This window comes from Poecilia reticulata, linkage group LG20 (genome assembly GCF_000633615.1).
Source record: "Poecilia reticulata strain Guanapo linkage group LG20, Guppy_female_1.0+MT, whole genome shotgun sequence".
NCBI lineage: Eukaryota > Metazoa > Chordata > Actinopteri > Cyprinodontiformes > Poeciliidae > Poecilia > Poecilia reticulata.
Window position 1 is genome coordinate 25935258 of NC_024350.1, and position 19469 is coordinate 25954726.

Sequence of the window (19469 nt, forward strand, 5' to 3'; positions counted from 1 at the left end):
CCCCTAACAATTGAACCCTTTTTGTTTGAATTGACCAAACAATTGTGCAAATTAGAAGTACATAACCGGTCGCCAGTCTGTCTCAGGGTAAACAGTAAACCCCAACATACATTTGTATTATAAGCTTGCATACAAATAAGAAAATGATCTATTGGGACTTGAAAGTCTTGCCTATAGATGTCCAGAAACGTTGGATGAGGCTGGGTTTCTTGGCTTTTTTTACTATTTTCTTTTTGCAGATGGAAATTAATGCCTTGTCTACCACTGAACTGTTTAAACCCAACAGTAAGAAAATGTCTTTTCTTGAGCAGCCTATTTTTTTGGAGACTTCTCTCAGGATGTCTTTGCTGAGACTGGTCAGTCTACTTTGAAAATCCTTCAGGTCCTGCTCCTTGACCTCGGCCCAGATTTTCTCAGACAACCTCTCTGTGATTGTTTGGAGGCGTCTGTACTTGCAGGTTATTCTTGATTTTGTTATGGCCTTGGTAACAATTGCACTAACAAGCAGCATGATGGATGACTGCTGCTCCTTTTCTGGGTCTGAACCCTCCTGCTCTGCATCAACTAACTGTCTCCCTTTTGAGAGGGTTGATGCCTCTGACACGACGTTTTCCACTGTTGAAACTGTCGTTGAATCCTCTTCATCTCTGTAAAATCGGTTTTCAGTTGTTGGAAGAGCATCCAATGAATCATCTGGGCTCTCTAAACTGTGTTGGTCATAGATTGACTTTTTCACTTCCGTGATCTTTGGTAGCACGTCAAAGATAAAGTCTTCCGTCATTTCCAAATGTGACTCCTTTTCCTTAAGTTGAGTTGTCTTTGTCAGATCTGAAAACTCTCGAGAAATAAAGTCATCCACCATCTTTAAATCTGATTCCCTCTCATTAGAGATCAAATCATTTGCATTGGTGATATTTGAAAGTTCCTCCAAAATGAATTCATCCACCATCTTCAAGTCTGATTCCTGATTTTCAGAAACAAGATTTCTGTCACACGTCTCGTCTGTTGCCTCCTCAGAGTCTAATTTCTCCACAGCTTGGACATTACCAACATCAGAGCCGGCACCTGGGTGGTCTTTTCTCCGTTGCAGGTATCCAGCAATTTCTGGTTCTGTCTCACTATTTTCTTCAAAGTAAATCTGTAATAATTCCTCTATCAGCCGGAGTGCATGTGGAAAGATGGAATCCACGGCCTCCGACCAAGACAAGTGGCAGACCACAGAAGTATCAGGATCGTGCGTGGACCAGACAGAGCTCAACGATTCTTTGACATATTTAATGAATAATTCATTGAAACTGTCAAAGCTCATGGGATGAATCTTCCCTGTAATCGCAAAGAGGTCTGAGAATGATGTTAGCAGCACATTGCCCAAGATCGTGTCCACATCTTGGGATCTGATGTCCTGTTTAGGGTTATTGCAGAGAATAAAGGTGTAACATTTATCCAGTAACTTCAACAGCAGATGCTTCAAGTTGGACTTTGTGTCGCAATCAGGTTTCCCTATGGCCAAATCCATTATCCGATTCAATGAAAAGGACAAAAGAAACTCTTCCATCATCGGTGTGATCATGTCCTCAGTTAATGCAAGAGGCTTTGGATTCTTTAAGTGGCTCATAGCTTCTTGGATTTGCAATGGAAGGTAAAGCAAAATTTCGTTTAAATCGCAAACTATCTCAGTCTCTCACCAAACTTCAGCTGTCTCTCACAAAGAAAGCGGCAGAAGGAAAGACAAAATACTCAGAAAACTCTGTGATGTCATAAAGGACCAGATTCCATCCAAGAACGTTGCGTCAGCTCAGCAACCGTTGCTAGGTGYCACCAGCTGTGTGCAGCTCAGAGAAATAAAGTCTAATTTAAAGGGGGGAAAGTGAAAGTTTACATGTTTTAGAGGCTCTGAGGCTGAGAAGGACTCCTCCACTCACTGAATACTTCCACTCTTTCCATGATGTAGCGCGAAAAAAAGATTTAAGTGCTTGACTGAGACAGGACTCACAAGCATTGTTTTCAGATTACTTCAATAACCGAACTTACTACAAACGATCCAGAAAATGGATCATTTGCGCAGCAGCGGAACCGCGATTCTACGCAATTGAGGCCGCAATTTTCACTCATCACCTGCTGCGCCGCCTAATCGTCATGTTTCACATCATGTGTTGATTTTTTCACTGTTCAGCGTCAGATTCTCTTTTTTTATGCCATAATTCACATCTAGTTCGTCGCTCCGTTTTATGTCCCGCTTCTCCTGTTTCAGAGTTTTGCGCAATGTGAGCGTCTTTTTTTAAGCCCCTAAGGTGCAGGGCGGTCGGGAATCGTATTGATGGGGAAAAGGCAGACTGACATAAACCTTTTAAAACAACGGAAACAATTTCTGCATTCTGATTATTGAAATTTAAAAGTGCTGTGTTGTTCTATCACCCCGTTTCATACCGGACCACTTACAGCTCCGTGTTAACGCTATAAAATGAACGCTCTCTATCGTGGCATCACCCATGGAGGGATTTCTTTATTTAAATTGGTTCATTTTTCAGAGGGATACACAGTGAGGGTGTCGTGATTTTAGCTACCAGTAGCAGGAGAACGGAGCTGCACCAAGAAGCTAACAGAAGCTACAAACACTGAATAGAAGAAGAGCTGCCATCGATACAGTTGCAGCCAAGCATGATTTAATGTTACACAATACAGTTTTACTAAGTTGCTCACAGTCTAAACTGGCCTTGTTGTGCATTTAAGATGTAAAATTTACCTTTGACCAAACGCCCCCCAAAGGCATCCCAGCGCCCCCCTTTAGTAAAGATGTCCGCTAGCTCCCCCTGCCGTCCTCTGAACGCAACCTGGGGGGCGGTACCGCCCACGTTGAGAACCGCTACTCTGAAACCTGAAAAACATCCCAACTTCAGAAGATGAGCTTTAACCTAACAGAGCTCTGCGGTTCCTCCTGTCAGTATGAGAGTCAGGGTGAGGAGGCGCCATGTTAGGAAGAGAAGCTGCAGGATCTTCAGGTTACTGATTATCCCTCTGTCTGGACACATGATCAATAGAACCAGTTTAAAAACTAAAATGAATGGTTATATGCCCGACATGGAAACCTGGGATGCACTCTGTACCCACAAGAAAGGTTACTTTAAATACTTTTAATGGTAGATGGCAAGTTAAGTTAATTTACCTTACTAATACCAACACTACAAAAGTATAAGTAAGTTGGGCCTGATCAGGAGATTCTAAATTCGGGGGAGCCCAGGTGTGAGCAACAGAGGAGAGCACACAATGTATATAAAAAAATTAGAATTTAATATAAACATTTGTGGAATCACATTGTACAAATAAACAAAAATTGCGCGCTTTTTAAAAATAACCCAGTTTTTTTGATGTCTGTCAAATGCTCTTTCAAAGTTTGTTTAGTCTTTCCAATGTGTTTGAAATATTTTTTTATGTTTCACGGCTGGTGACCAGTCGGGTCAGTGTGTACCAGTTCACTCGGTCCTCTGGGCTGGGGCTCGCCATCCAAGTTCTTGTAAAGGTGATCTTGATGTCTCTGGGCACGATGCTTCAAAAGTGCACCATAGAAAAAAAAACCTGATCTGGAAGAAGGTCAAAGTAAAGCATCTTAAAATTCAGGATGCTAATACCAATAAAGCTTAAGCAACAATTCAAATTTCAAACTAAAAGTGCCAAACTACATTTATAACACTAAATCTAACATTCAAAATGTGGATTAGAAACCCGCATTAACTGACCTACAGAGAACAGAAAGTTCCTAAGTAATAAGAACACATCACAGCACCATCACATTAACAACGTTGAAATATTAAAAAGGTACTAATAGAAAAAGAAGTAAATTTACATGGAAAAAATACAACATACACAATAATAATGATATAAAGTTTACAATTTTATTTTTTATTGCATTTGAACAGTTATCAGGTATTTTAGCCAATTTTTAGCGAATTTACTGGGCCAACGGCTGAGCGCGTGCGAATACTCACCGATGCTTCAATGCTATATAACTACCGGGGATTTTTCCGGACGTCAGCTGCTAGAAGCTGTTAATTAAAAAAAAAACCAGATTCACTATTTTGAATTATGAATTCTGCGATACTAATTTAACATTGTCTTACCAATTTCCAGGATTCTTCAAAGAATTTAACGCGATCTTCTAGGCAATTTACGGGACAACCGTCAGCTCTCAGCTCTCACGAGAGTTAAACGCAATCTGAGCTGAATCTCAGCGCTGCAGTTAAAGGGGCGGGACAATCAACCTGATTGGCTGATGTGAAATAGACGGTGCCAGTTATTGGTTGTTTAAAATGTCACTAAAAGCAATCATTAAAGGGATATTTCACAGGTTTAAAAGATTTTTAGCAGTTTTTTTTATCAATATTTATGAAAATATTTACAAACATATTCTTTTTTTTAACTTTATTATTTTTTAATCTCGTTGTAAAATATGATATTAATCAACATCTATTCATTTTACTTGTGTTTTTAACTGTTACCACTCCATGCCATGATGTTCAGGATTTAATAATGGCATCTCAAGGTGTCAACATTGCAGATGGTGGGCTGAAGGAAATACAGCTTTATTTTGTAGCAATTCAAGCGCTACCCAGCTTTTATCGCTTCAAAATTTAATCAGCACAGAAACTCCAAAGCACAAAAAGAAGCTATATATACATGCAACACATGCATTTTTTTAKTTTTTTTGTCATAGTACCCCGAATAATTTAAAATTACTTTCACCCCTTTATGATTCTGCAGTCTACCAGGTGCTGAGGAGGAAGGATCTGTGATAATGTGACAGACAATGTGCATGTAGGATGCAGCAGTGTGTCACTGAAGGAGCTCTGCAGCTCAGCAGCAGCTTCATGCATGAGATGAAGACAATGTCCATCAGTGTTTTAGCTACTGTAGCCACAGTAACAGTTATTTAAAATATAAAAAAATATCTGCTTGATTAGTGGAATGGAATTAAATGAAGAAACATATTTCATATTATCATATTTTTCAAGAGTCCTTTATTTTCTAACGTTATTTTTGATATTTAAAATGAAGCTGGTAGTGTGAATCACTAAAGAGAATACCTGTTAAAGAATAAAAATAGACGTAAACGTGTAATGCAGGTAAATAGACGAAGTAAAACGTGGGTTAGCTCGCTAGAGGTGCCTGGCAGACTTTACTGAGGGCACACAAACCACAAACCCATCGTTGCGTAGCGGCGCGTCAATGCGTCAGTTTAACGTGAACGTGATGACGTACGAACCTGGAAGCAGTTGTGTTTTTGTCCGCTGTTTGGCATCGCATCGTCCTCCAGAGAAAGTCTGTAATTTTCGTCCTGTTTCTGTTGTGTTCGTGTCTCAGTCCGGACCCAGAAAGCGGTTCCGCTGTGAGCTCAGACTCCATCATGCTCTCACCGAGGTTGGTCCCGATTTGAACCGGGTTTTAACGCTTCCGCTGCGGATTCCTAACTACTTCACAGGGCGGAGTGACTCTCTGGCCTGATTGCAGCGAAATAAACTGGATGTAACGCAGATTATTTATCTAATTTCTGGGTTTAATGATGACATATTTCTGTAAAAAGAAGTCAGTAAAGTGCGACACCAGAACCGAGCCCAGCAGTTCAAACAAACCTCAACTTATTCTGCTTTCAGAAACACTCGGTCCATAAAATAACTTCTTTACTCTCATTTTTCTACTCGCTCCCTGCTGGTGTCTGCAGAGGTTCACATTTTTACACTTCAATGAAACAAATTTAACTCCAGTAAATACAAAATGTATTTTTAAATCTACCCAGAACAGCCTGCATCTATCTGTGAGTTATAGTCTTGTATTTTTCCCGTTGCTCCAGGTTCCGGTCTCTGAGCCGAGCTGCCTCCCTGACCTGCAGGTCGCTCTGCTCGGCTGCAGCATCCAGACCAGGCCGGGCGCCCGACATGGCCGAGGGTCAGGCTGCAAACACAGATCCTCCTTATAGATCACATTTCCCAAAGAACTGGTGAAACTGTTGCTTTGTAAACTATAAACGGTGAAAGTTATCGCTGCTCTGCTGCTTTTATACTTCAGAATTAATTTTAGGTTGATAAAATTGTACATTTTAAGCATCAATTTATATTTGTTGACCATCATTGATTGGAAACTATCAAATTTTCACATAAATAAAACAATTATGAGTGACTGTGTCATTCAATAAAACTGCACTTCTATTTACATGAAGTAAATAGACAAAAACTATATATAAATTTTTAAATGTATGCTATAATTAAGTGACTAATAGCAAAATAAATGTTGAAATAATTACGTTAAATTATATTCTATATAAGAAATGTTCACATTTCTCTATTAAAAAAATTATTCCATATTTGCTTGTCTTCATAATTTACTCTCATTAAATTGATTCTGGCATCTGATTGGTTAAGCTTCACACAGACTTAACAGCAGACCAATCCGCTCGTCTTTAGCAGAATAAGCTCCGCCCACTGAGTCTAATGTTAAAGCCTGAATATCAATTAATGATTTACAGCAACAGAAAAGTGTTTTAAATGTTATTAATGGTCATAACAACATAGTAATAATAATAATAATATGCTTTTAGCTTATTTATTTTTTCAATTATATAATAATTTAAATAACGAGTAAATATTTGTAAATACTGAATTATTGTATATTTATCTGGTTTTGTTCTACAGATCAGATAAATTCTCTAACATTTCCCTCCATCCCTACTGAGATGAAGTTCAAATTAATTTAGTTGTTTTCAGTTTCTGCTCTTTAGATGTTTAATGAGTTTTTATCTTGTTTTCTTTTCTGCAGGAAATCCACTTTTACACGTTTCAAATGGTAAATTTAAACCAATCCTAACTACCTGAACCACAGAAGTTTAATTCAAGTCGCTTTAATTTTACTCTTAATTCCTTCTGCTTGTTTTTATTCCATTTTCCTGAAACTCGTCTGATTTCAGGGCTGCATTTTAACCGCAGCGTCTCTTTAATTCCTCTTTCTGCAGCGTTTTAACCTGTTTTTCTCCTTCCTCTCTGTAGTTTGTAGTTTCTTCTTGTCTGGCTGGTTTAGTGGAGAAACAGTGAAATCTTCTGCAGTCCTTCACTCCTCCTCTTCCTCGTCCTCCTCATCGTCGCTCTGGGAAACATAAATCTGACTGTTTTCTCTTGTTTCAGTGCGAAACAGGCTGAGGGAAATAGTTGGAGCTTCGACAAACTGGAGGTAAATAATAATAATAGATCCAGTTTTAACTGGTTGATACTGAAATCTGGTTTTCTTTGAGATAATTATGTTTTATTTTTCCTAAAAACACATTAAGAAGTAAAAATGTGCTGCAAGTAGCAACGTATATCTGATTTTATGAGGGTCAATAAAAGCTACGTGTTGCTATTTTATGGTTTTATGGAAAATATACAATATTCTTTTTCTGTTGTTTTTGTCTTAGGTTTTTATAATATTGTCAAAAATATATAATTCATGTTTTTTGTGATTCTGTTAAGAAACTAAATATAAAAAAATGTGGATTTAAATTATTTAGATTAGATGTAAAAATAAGTTTTTAATTAAGAGAAAATGAAACTTTCTGTATAATTATTTCTTTTATCTCCAATGTCTCAGTTCGTCTTTTCAATTTTCTTGAAATAAAGAATGAAACGTTGCGCCCCGTCTTCTGTTTCCCCGTCGTCATAGCGACCACCAGCAGGCCATGGCGGAGCGCGTGTCCCTGGCGTCCATGTTGGCCAGGTCTCAGAGCGAGCTTCCCGCCCGGCGGATGAAGGACAGCTTCCTGGAGGTTCACCTTCCTCTGGGCTCGGAGCCGGAGCTCCGGGAGAAATACCTGACCTACCACAACACCGTCAGGTAACGCAGCGCCCTGACCCCACTTCCTGCTGTTCCCCCTCTGACCTCTGACCTATGTGACTCTGATCAGGTTTGGAAGGATCCTGGAGGACCTGGACAGCCTGGCAGGTAAAAATAAACAATAATAAATATTAAATATTTGGTTTGATCAGAGACGCTGAAACGTTTCCTCCTCTTCCTCAGTCCTCATTTCTTACTCCCACACCTACAACTCGACCCTGAAGCGCTCGCCGCTCTCCATCGTCACGGCGCTGGTGGATAAGATCGGTACGAGTCGGCGGTACCGCCCGAGACTCTGCTGGTTCTGTCGGGTCGGGTTCTGACGTTTGGTTTTCATGTTGCAGACATGAGGCAACACGTCATCTACCCCGACTGCGACATCAAGTTCACAGGTCAGGTGACCTGGGTCGGGAGGTCGTCCATCGAGGCCAAGATGCACATGTCACAGGTGAACGCTGACCGACCCGGTTCTGGTCTGGTTCTGATCCGGTTCTGATCTGGTTCTGGTCCGGTTCTGATCCGGTTCTGATCTGGTTCTGGTCTGGTTCTGATCTGGTTTTGGTCTGGTTCTGGTCCGGTTCTGACCCGGTTCTGATCCGGTTCTGGTCTGGTTCTGATCCGATTTTGATCCGGTTCTGGTCCGGTTCTGATCCGGTTTTGGTCTGGTTCTGATCTGGTTCTGATCCGGTTCTGATCTGGTTCTGGTCCGGTTCTGATCTGGTTCTGGTCCGGTTCTGGTCCGGTTCTGATCCGGTTCTGATCCAGTTCTCCAGGCTCCTTTTTTAAACTTTTGACTGCTTTTCTGGGCTCTGACAGAAAAAATGAGTAAATTTGTACCAAAAAATATCAGAAATTGTTTAGAAAAAAAAGTGTAAAGTCAAAACATTTTCCAGAAAACAGTCAGAAATAGACATTTTAATTCTAGCAAATTTGCAACTTTTCAACTCAAATTTTTTTCACTGTTTCTGAAATTAAACTCACGATTTTTTAGAAAATTTGCAAATTGTCCAATTCAGAAATTTTCTTGTTTCTTCGAGACAATTTCTGAGATTAATGTCAACATTTTGAACTTTTTTCTCTTGCAAAGTTTTTTTGGGGGAAATTTACTCGTCTTTTCTTTTTCATATTTATCTTCGATGGCCCTCATGTGGCGTGGAGGAATCCTGAAGGAAAAAAAGATTTTATGGTTGTTAGAAAGTGTAAGACGTTGTTTCTGCTCCTGCAGTACCGGGACGGAGCGTACGCCCCGGTTCTGGACGCTACGTTTGTCATGGTGGCCCGAGATCCGGGCAACAAGAGGTACCGACCCAACAGCTGCTCTGCTTCCAATATACACACTAAACCTCTTAAAAGCTGTTGATAATAAAGCTCAGAAGTGTCAAATTCCTGCTACTGTTAGCACAGTTAGCATCATTAGCTCGACTTTGCTTTTTTATGCCATTTGATTTTTACCAATTTCAGCCAATCTGGATGAAGCAGATCATCACTGTAACCTTATAAAGTCTTAAATTTATGCATCAAAAATTTAAATTAAGTTTGTTAATCTAAGGTCTTAAAGTTTAGGATTTATTTATTTTATCCTGTCATTTTATTCTCAAACATTTTCATTGCATTTTCAATAAATTGTCTCAAACTTTCCCCTGAAAATCTCCAAGATTAATCCCAAAATTTCCACGTTTTATTCCATCAAAAAAAAAAAAAAAATTCTGCATCTTAAAACAAAAGTATAAATCTTCCCCTAATCCAGCTGATTGTTTTTTCTGCTTCCTGTTTCCAGAGCAGCGTTTGTGAATCCGCTGGCGCCTGAAGGTCCGGAGGAAGAGAAACTCCTGCAGGAAGGAGAAGGTGTGAATCCTGCAGGTGACGTCCTGACCGGCTGGACGAACCAACTCTCACCCCGCTCTCTTCTTCTTCTTCTGTCCAGCTAATAAATCCCGTCGTGTGGAGCTGAGCACGGCGTCGCTGCTGAAAGTCGCTCCCACAGACGAAGAGCGGAAAATCATCCATGATCTGTTCCTCAACACCCTCGATGCAAAGTAGGACCAGAAGTTTCTCTCCTGACTTCATCTTGAACATTTTATCTTTATTTTATTTGTTCTTCACGTCGTTTACATCCGGTTTCAGCACAGTTAGTTTCCGCAGCAGAGTTTTGCCTCCCAACTCCATCTGGATGGAAGATGCTAAGCTGAAAGGTCTGGAGATCTGCCACCCTCAGGTGAGACACGACTCATGAACAACAGGTGGGAAAATGGCCCATTTTAACTGGTTTATGTTAAAAAACACACTTTGGTTTTTTCTCAATGTCTGTCATGAACATGCAATGTTACCACAACTGTTTTATTTGCTAAATGCCAGAAAAATGAGGAAAATTAAAAAAAAAAATTCTCAAATTCTGATGTTTAATTTGATATTTCTCTGAATTTTGGACGCATTTAGAGCAGGTGTTACGACTGGCTCAGGGTCGTAACAGCAGGGGTGTCCAAACTTTTTACTACATGGGCCAAAACTAACCTCCACAAACAAGATTTTTTTATTATTATTACCTACTCAACAATAAATTAAGCAGGAACTATTTTAATTAAAGAATTTTTCGTAGATCCAAAACTTCAAATAATTTTTCCTTGTTAAAGAATCCAGTTTTATTTTTAATTTCTCAGGAATAAAAAGATTTAGGCCAGTTTTTATTTGAAAAAGTTGTTTTTAGCCAACTTTTAAAAAGCAGATTTGGCTGCATCAGGCACTTTAGAGAACAAGATGTGGTCCTGGTTGCCATGGAAACAGTCGGAAAGCTTTATTGAATTGTGGTAAGGGGACCGTAAAAAAATCAGTCCAGGGTCCACAAATGGCCCCCGCCCCCCACTTTGAACACCCTTTGATTGAGAGACTAGAGATAATCCAGAGTTAAAGCTTGAAAGGTTCAGTCTGGATTAGCTTGTTTGTGTTTTGGTCCCGAGCAGCAGAGGAACATCTTCAACAGGATTTTCGGAGGTTTCCTSATGAGGAAACCTACGAGTTGGGCTGGGCCAACGCCTGCTCCTTCGGGTGAGAGCCGGACCGGAATCAGGCCCGAGAGCCGGTGAGTTCAGGCCTGACGCTGTGCTCTCTGTGCTCTCTGTGCTGCAGAGGGTGTCGGCCCAGTCTGGTGGCCGTGGACGATATTCTGTTCCAGAAACCCGTGGAGATCGGATCGCTGCTGATGCTCTCATCGCAGGTCAGACACACGAGGGTCCGGATCAATCCTGGGTTTTCAATAACCTGCAAGGATTTAAAAACTTAACGAGGTCGTTGATTAAATCTGCGTTTAAATGAGGCCCATTAATATTAACAACAAGAAAAGCATGAAAACAAGAACTTCTCATTTTTAGGTCAAAAACACAAAATATTACCAAGTTTGTTTGTTTTTTTGCTTATTTTCTAACGTTAATATTTTAGTTCACTTGAAATGAGATAAAACTAAGTTACAAGTAACGTTTCATCAAGATGTAGAAGTTTGTTTTAAGTCAATAATTCCTTAAAATGGCTGTAAAAATATCAGTTCAACTGTTATTTAATTGAATTAAGACATTTTCCCATATTTAATTAAAATAATCCACCAGTGGAACTAGAACTTTTTCTACAATATGAAGGAACTATTGACCTAAAATGACCTCCTGCATCTTGATGAAATGTTATTGTAAGTTTTCATACTTTCAGCATTAGAAACAAGACAAAACTACAAAAAGATTTTGTGGTTTTACAGTGCAGAACCTCAAACTGTCTTTCAACAAAAGCAACATAAAAATCTACATTCATGTTGCTTTTTATGTCAGGGGCTTGTTCAGGATTTAAACACCTTAGATATATTATTGGCCATCCCTGTAAAGCATAATTGTACGTTTATTGCAAAGTTTCCACAGGAAAGGTGAAACACGTTGGGTATGTGTTGCCAACTCTCACCTGCAGGTGGCGATGTTGATCTGCCTCCGTCTGGCTTGATGTGAAGTTAAAGTTCGTCTTCAATATTATTAGCAACAAAAATGGAGCTATTTTAGTTCCTCAAAGAATAAAAATGTGTGTCATTTTTTTCCATTATTCTTCTATTTGCAGATTTTGGAATAGAATTGAGCATCACTTAAATCACTTAAATCAGTGATTTCATTGCAGATAAATCTTAATAAATGAGTCGTAATTATTCAGTTTTTGCTCCTGTTTCAGGTCTGTTACACCCAGGGGAAGTACATCCAGGTCAGAGTTCACAGCGAGGTGTTTGACCCGCTGACCCAGCAGCACAGCACCACCAACATCTTCCACTACACCTTCGCTTCGGACCGCGACGTTCCCAGCATCGTTCCCCGGACGTACGGAGGTGAGCCGGTTCTGGTTCTGGTTCTGGTTCTGGTTCTGGTTCTACGGGCCGCTTCGCCACGGATCTGACTGGAGTTTGTTTGTTTTCCAGAGTCGATGCTCTACCTGGACGGGAAAAGACACTTTAACCAAACCGTGGAGTCCTGATGGGTCGGAAACGAGCCGCAGGAAGCTTTCATGTCAAACAACGAATGAGATTAAAATTCTTCACGCCAAAGTTTTACAAACGTTTACGCCTTTCGTTAGTATTTTTTTATAAACCAAAACATTTGGTGGATGGAGCGTCTCGCCTCATAACTAACATGAATCGTCTTCATGCTGTTACATTTATCATGCTAAACTGACTCGTTGACACCCAGATCTCTGTTTCTGCCTCCATGGAATAAATTTATATTTAGCTCAATTACAGTCGATCCTGTTTTCATTTTCATCTTAACGACCAGTTTCTTTACTTCAGATGGTTAAAATCACATTATTGTGACATTTCTGCTAAATTAAAACTAAGCTGTCATTTTGTTTTATTTTTCATAAATTTTTCCTTTTAATCTTTTTACTTTTGATTGGTAGTTTGTGAACTACCAATCAAAACTAGTTTGTTTTGTACATTTTCATCAGCAAGATCAAGGATCTGCATCTCTGGAGCTACAAGTGTCTCTTTTGCTTCTGATAAATGATCAAATATCTGAATTGTTTTATTTGTCCCTCTTTTGTTCTGTGTCCACTTTTAAATAAAACACTGCCCAATAAACATGGCCTAAAGCTAAAATGGAGTTTTAGGGCCATTTTAGGGAGAAAAAAATAAAAGCAGTAAATTTCTGGGAAGAAAAAAAATCTTCTTTCTTTATTAAACAAATACTCAGAATTTTTTGTAGATCCAAAACTTCAAATAATTTTTCCTTGTTAAAGAATCCAGTTTTTTTTTTTTTTCATTTCTCAGGAATAAAAAGATTTAGGCCAGTTTTTATTTGTAAAAGTTGTTTTTAGCCAACTTTTAAAAAGCAGATTTGGCTGCATCAGGCACTTCAGAGAACAAGTCAATGAGTAGATGTGGTCCTGGTTGCCATGGAAACAGTCGGAAAACTTTATTGATTTGTGGTAAGGGGACCGTAAAAAAATCAGTCCAGGGTCCACAAATGGCCCCCGCCCCCCACTTTGAACACCCTTTGATTGAGAGACTAGAGATAATCCAGAGTTAAAGCTTGAAAGGTTCAGTCTGGATTMGCTTGTTTGTGTTTTGGTCCCGAGCAGCAGAGGAACATCTTCAACAGGATTTTCGGAGGTTTCCTSATGAGGAAACCTACGAGTTGGGCTGGGCCAACGCCTGCTCCTTCGGGTGAGAGCCGGACCGGAATCAGGCCCGAGAAGCGGCCTAATTTTGTGACTCATCTCAAAAATGTTCTAGTAAAAACATGGAAATCTTTGTGCCACAAAAGTTGAAAAATCTTTTTAATTTAGAGATTTATTTAACATTTTTTCTAGAGAAAATTGGAAATTTATTGAGCTCATAATGGTAACAGTTTTTGACATTTTAAAAATTTCTGGCTTTCAAAATTTGCATGTTTTTTTCCTAGAATATTTCTGAAACTGAGCCTTTTATTTCAAATATACGACTTATGATCTCAAACAAATTACATTATTTTCTAGAACATTTCTAGGAAATGTATTCCTTGTGTTTACAGAGACCTAAATAAACCAGTCGCCACTTTTCAGAACTCAAGAAAAACACAACCAAAGCCTGTTCTGGTCTATTCTCCTTATGAAACGTCAAATTTCTTGTTTTATCCATCTCTGTAGATTTCTGCAGAGATGGATAAAACATACACGACAAAATAAATTGTTTTCCCGCTTTATTTAGACGGAACCTTTATTTAAGTGCTGCCGTTTCCAGTCGGACGTTAAGAGCGCGGACTTTAGCCGCTAGCAGCAGCAGATAATCCTCTCAGCAGTCACCTCGTCCTTCAGTAGGATGAAAACCATGTTGGCGATCATCTCTAACGCACTGTGCCGGATCACCGGGAGGAGTGCGGTGAGTGGTTCCACTCTAGTTCGGAGGTTCCGGACGGATCCGGTTCATGCTAACCGGTAGCTGACCTTGTCAGCAGCCGCTAATGTTTTCCTGTGGTTATGTGATGCTATTCCTGCTCGGTTTTTGCTTTCTGAGCACGTGTCTGGATGTATTTTATGTCAGGGTAACTTGGTGGGTTCTTTATTATGATTTTTAGTTTTTTTACCCCTGTCTGCCATGTGAATATTGTTTGTGTGGTGGTTTGCCTTCCTCTAAGCAGCTTGTCCTGATAAAGATGCTCTGATTACCATCGGCGACGCGCTTGCTGCTCAAAATGCAGCTAAACTTTTAGGAGGTTGAGGTAATTTTCATCTCTGAATCACAGAATCATCTTTTATCAAAGGAATCTACTTAAAGGAGATTATCTTTTGTCATCTTCTTAATCAGACGACGCTCTGAATGCCTAACTGAATAATGAAGTTTCTTTATAAAAACTAGCTAACTTGTTTCATCCTGAGCTTCTTTATTATTGTAAACTATTCCAGATTAGATCATTTATTAAACAGGACTCCCACTCTGTACAGATTTAATTTTTTAGGAGTTTTCAGCTCTGGATTAGTAGAGAAAAGAAGTTTTTAAAGTTTATAAATTTAAACATGTCTGATTCAGTAGTGATATGTTTAATATTCGTCCAAATGGAAATGACCCCAGTAATCTGATGAAGCTGTTTGGCTGATTATTTGGACGTTATGAAGGAATATTATTCCACAATCAGTGCATCTCTGTCGGTAGTGAACCTGAACGCAGCATGTAAAGGTTAATCTTATGGTGCGTTCAGGGACAGCAGGTTTCTACAGACTCTGGAAATGAACCCAAATATCAGTCGGGTTTAATTCTGATGCTAATTTTGACCTTTGAACCTTAAAACCCAACCAGTCTGACTGTAGGAACTGTGTTGTTTTTCCCTCCAGTTTTCTCTCCTCCTGCTCTGCCGCCTTCAGTCTTCACAAACTCAACAATCCCCCATTCATTTGTTGCTTCTCTCCCTCCTCTTCCTCCCCTTCCTTCCATCCCCTGCACCTGAACCGTAGGGAGAGCAAACCGTGTCGGAGGTAAGCAGCTGCTGACGTTTGGTCCCAGACTTCCTGCCCTCTGCAGTGACCAGGTTTACCTCCACTGTTTTTATTCCTCTAAAGCTAGATGTGCTTCCTCGTCGCTGTGTTTGTTTAGTTTCCAGGATTTAACTCAACGGCACAACGGAGGGACTGAAACTGGTTTTAGTCCTTAAGTCATAAGAATAAAAGAAATAAATCGCTGCACCTCTAAAAAAAAAGATTGACTTGTTTCATGCTAACTGCTGCTGTAATTAATCCAACAATTTCAAATAAGGCTGAAAATACCATGTGAAAAATAATTGACTAAACATCATTTTTAAACGCAAGTAATGATAAAAATGTTTCCCATTATTTTTAGTAGAAATAATTGCTCTAAATGAATCTGATGGGATTTTAATAATGTATTTTTATTCTCTTATAAATGTCTGTTAATAGAGTTTAAAAAATGTTTTCCATGTTTTGCAAGATTTTGGATTCTGCAATCAAAAAATAAAAGCTAAAACCTACAATCATTAAAATAAGCACAAAAGAAAAATGCTACATCCTCTGGAAATGGAAACGCTGCTAACTGGCACAATAACATGAAGTCCTCCAGGCCAGTAGGGGGAGTCTGGAGTCAGTGATTATCTACTTTAATGCTTTTCTATAATATGTAAAAGATATGAAGTATAAACCAGCTTTTCTTCTGGACGTCTCGTCTTTGTTGAGTTTGGTCCCAGGTGATCTGATGATCGACTCCCCCTGGTGGTCTGGAGGACTTCAGGTTTTAAGTGGAGTTGCAGTGTTTTATGTTCACTGTTTTAGTATTTGCTGCATTTTTATTTTCTGTGGTTGCAGCATTTTTTGTGATTAAAGCATTTGTGCTACATTTGTTGTTGTTTACGTTTGAGTCTGCATTATTCATTTGTTTCCATCTGTTGGCTGAAATCGATTTTCTGACAAACAACCAGAAAACCTAAAATATAAAACCTTTAATTACATGATCACATAAAGCTGCTCCATATTTTGTTGTTGTAATATTTACATCAGATATTTAGCCAAGTGGGCAGAAGAATATGCTGGACTCAAATGAGATTACCCAGAATGCTGCAGGTCAGAGTGATGGATCACAGAGATAATCATTGCAGCATTTTGTAAAATTATGCTTAAATTTGAGGTTGTTTAATTTAATTCAAAGTTGAGATTAGTGAAGATTACAGGTTAAATATCAGATCTTGACTGAACTATAAAGTTGTTTGTGCTCCCAGTCTAGACTCAGTTTCTCAGTTTTAGCCTCCAGTTTCCTCACCTGTAGCCTCTGGCGCCACCTGGCTGTGCTCAGCTCTGATTGGTTGGCTCTGTGTTCCCCAGCTGCTGATTGGCCTGTCAGAATACGTCAATCTGACGTCTCCTCCAGCAGCGGCGGCCGTTCCCCCACCGGCCCGGCGGCTCCCACCCGAACCACCACCACCAGCAGGCGGCGCCGTCCAGTTAGTGAGCAGCCGGACGGACCAGACGGACCGACCCGTAAGAACCTCCTGCTGTTCCTGTTCTGTCTGGCTGCTCACTAACCGGGCCGGGGAACCTCAGAGCTTCTGCTGACTGGAAACATTTAGTACTAAAATATGAACCCTGCTGGGATGAAATCACTAAATACTTTAAACGGGTTTTATTTACTTAATGGCATCTGAGGTTTTAAAATTTATTGTCATTTAATGAAAAGTATAACATGAAGCCCAAATATCTGCCAGAATCGGTTCTGTTGGGACTAAATTGGTTTCCAGAGATAATAATAATAAAAAAACGGACAAAAGGGGTAAAGAGGAAATTTGATTAAAACCATCCTGTACCTGCTGGGGGCGCTAGAGGCCACATTAAGTCACTGTGTCGAGGAAAACAGGATTTTTAGGCTCAATTATTTTAGATTTGAGGTGGAAATAGGAGGATATTTCTAACCAATCAGGTCTTTATCAGCCATTATTAGTTTCTTTAGGCCACTGGAAGCTGGAGGAACCAAATGGTCCGAACTGACGGCCCAGTGGAACCAAACATCTGGATCTTAAAGAAATCTGATCGAATCTGAATGTATTTTATATCTGAAAGAAGACAAACAAGCAGAATGTTAAAATGTCGAAGGCTGAGGGTTTATTGGTTCTCCTGGCCTGTTGCTGCCTTCAGCGTTACGATGTGTAGCTGCAGCTCAACCCGGACCTGAACCCGCCCAGCCCCGTCTGTCGTACCCCAGAACCCCCCACTGTGAAGAGGAAGGCAGCCTGGAGCTGCTCTGATCTGTAATCCTGCCGTCGTCTGATGAGCTAATCGAGTGTTGATCTGTTTCAGGGCGGCAGAGTCGTCGCCTCTCGCTCCTTATCCGACTTCACTCCTCAGGTGACCTTTGACATCAAGGTAAGAAGGAGCCAATCGCCCTCTGACCTCCGTCTCTCCTGTAATTTACCAAATTAAACGTTTGTGGGACAGATTGTGTGGTGAAAACGTCTCTTCCCTGCTGTAGAAATGCGACGTGCACCGGCTGGAGGCGGGGCCTCCGGTGAGGGCGGAGCTAACGCGGGAGCAGGGCCTGCAGTATTACCGCACCATGCAGACGGTGCGGCGCATGGAGCTGAAAGCCGACCAGCTCTACAAGCAGAAGATCATCCGGGGTTTCTGCCACCTCTACGACGGACAGGTATCAACACATCTTCTGTTACACGACTGGGTTTAGCAGTGGCCTAGTCAAAGTCCTTGAGGGGAGGGGATGTTTATGAATCGGTGGTTCTGGAGTAACGTCGTCTCTGCTCGTAGGAAGCGTGCGCTGCAGGAATCGAAGCCGCCATCAACCCGTCGGATCACCTGATCACGGCGTACCGAGCGCACGGCTACACCTTCACCCGCGGCGTCTCCGTCAGAGAGATCCTGGCCGAGCTCACAGGTGAGACAGGCGAGGCGCCGACCCGCCCGGGTCCGGCTGGTTCTGGTGGCTGACGCCGTGTTCCCTCCGCACCGTTCAGGTCGCAGAGGGGGCGTGGCCAAGGGGAAGGGCGGCTCCATGCACATGTACGCGCCTCACTTCTACGGCGGCAACGGGATCGTCGGGGCTCAGGTAGCTACGGGGCGTTAGCATGAGGCTCCTCCACCTGTCTGATGATGTCACGGGCTGATGATGTCACCTGTGTGACCCGTCCAGGTGCCGCTGGGCGCCGGCATCGCTCTGGCCTGCCAGTACCAAGGAAACAACCAGATCTGTGTGACGCTGTACGGAGACGGAGCCGCCAACCAGGTGAGGGAAAAACCATTTCCTGTTTTTATCCAGTTCAGGTCATGAAGGTCGTTAAATTTACTGTAAAGGTTCAAAGAAGAGAAACTGATGCACAAACCTGAACTTACCTGGTTCATATGAGGTCAGAAATATTCATACAAGAACAAATATTTACAACCGTTCATGAAAAATCGTAGTAATATGAGTAGGAATATGTAATCTGAGAAAAAGTCATAATAATACTATAATTAACCGGTACGAGAAAACGGCTGTAATAATCCAGGAAAAGTTGTAGTAATAAGAGAGAAGTTGTATTATTAGGACATTTTATAATTATTCTCATAATTAAATGTTTTTCTGGCCTCATCATAATTTAGTTCAGTTTATAAATGTTCCTTTTAATTAGCCTGTTTTCACCTTTTACAGATCCTCAGTGGAAAACATGTTTATACATTTTTAATAGTTTTTTGGTGCAGAAAAATGTCTGAAAATCGATCTAATAACTGGATGCATGTTTAAAACCTGATGGCGGATGAATAACATGTTTATCAGGTAACTTAATGTAACTGGAGCTAAGATCCTGGATTATTTCAGTCAGTTTAACCTGCACATCCTGTGTGACGTCATCAGGGCCAGCTGTTTGAGTCCTTCAACATGGCCGCCCTCTGGAAGCTGCCCTGCGTCTTCATCTGTGAGAACAACAAGTACGGCATGGGGACGTCGGTGGAGCGGGCGTCGGCCAGCGCCGACTACTACAAGCGGGGCGACTTCATCCCCGGACTGAGAGTGAGGTTCAGACCGGCGTGTTAGCGCGGCTAGCATGGTGTTAGCTCAGTGTTAGCATGGTGTTAGCTTTGTGTTAGCATGGTGTTAACATGGTGTTAGCTCGGTGTTAGCATGGTGTTAGCTCGGTGTTAAC

General features: G+C 40.8%; 2 protein-coding genes and 1 long non-coding RNA gene across 5 annotated transcripts in view; 2 read left to right on the top strand and 1 right to left on the bottom strand.

The window, feature by feature from the left end:
* Positions 1 to 3309: 3309 nt before the first annotated feature.
* Positions 3310 to 4195, bottom strand: LOC108165692 (uncharacterized). The gene is made up of 3 exons (XR_001776016.1): positions 4116 to 4195; positions 3984 to 4040; positions 3310 to 3578 (listed from the first exon to the last, which is right to left on the bottom strand). It is a non-coding gene; the product is annotated as an uncharacterized LOC108165692 (long non-coding RNA).
* A 1115-nt stretch (positions 4196 to 5310) lies between these two features.
* On the top strand, positions 5311 to 12603 carry acot9.1 (acyl-CoA thioesterase 9, tandem duplicate 1). The gene is given in 17 exon segments (XM_008396893.2): positions 5311 to 5412; positions 5843 to 5937; positions 6805 to 6831; positions 7167 to 7212; positions 7681 to 7851; positions 7922 to 7959; positions 8035 to 8118; positions 8196 to 8299; positions 9077 to 9150; positions 9629 to 9696; positions 9776 to 9887; positions 9976 to 10066; positions 10809 to 10854; positions 10857 to 10893; positions 10975 to 11062; positions 12046 to 12196; positions 12287 to 12603. Coding segments are annotated over 17 exon segments (1302 nt in total). The 5' UTR covers positions 5311 to 5398; the 3' UTR covers positions 12343 to 12603.
* A 1458-nt stretch (positions 12604 to 14061) lies between these two features.
* Positions 14062 to 19469, top strand: part of LOC103456991 (pyruvate dehydrogenase E1 subunit alpha 1) — a 7663-nt gene continuing 2255 nt past the window's right edge. Inside the window, exons 1-9 of one of the 3 annotated variants that reach the window (XM_008396890.2) lie at positions 14062 to 14221; positions 15292 to 15312; positions 16666 to 16821; positions 17635 to 17700; positions 17807 to 17980; positions 18097 to 18223; positions 18303 to 18394; positions 18479 to 18571; positions 19181 to 19336. In XM_008396890.2, coding sequence (XP_008395112.1) covers positions 14162 to 14221; positions 15292 to 15312; positions 16666 to 16821; positions 17635 to 17700; positions 17807 to 17980; positions 18097 to 18223; positions 18303 to 18394; positions 18479 to 18571; positions 19181 to 19336 — 945 coding nt within the window. In that variant the 5' untranslated portion in view covers positions 14062 to 14161. The remainder of the gene's footprint in view (positions 14222 to 15291; positions 15313 to 16665; positions 16822 to 17634; positions 17701 to 17806; positions 17981 to 18096; positions 18224 to 18302; positions 18395 to 18478; positions 18572 to 19180; positions 19337 to 19469) is intronic. The other 2 variants (XM_008396891.2, XM_008396892.2) reach the window with 2 other exon arrangements.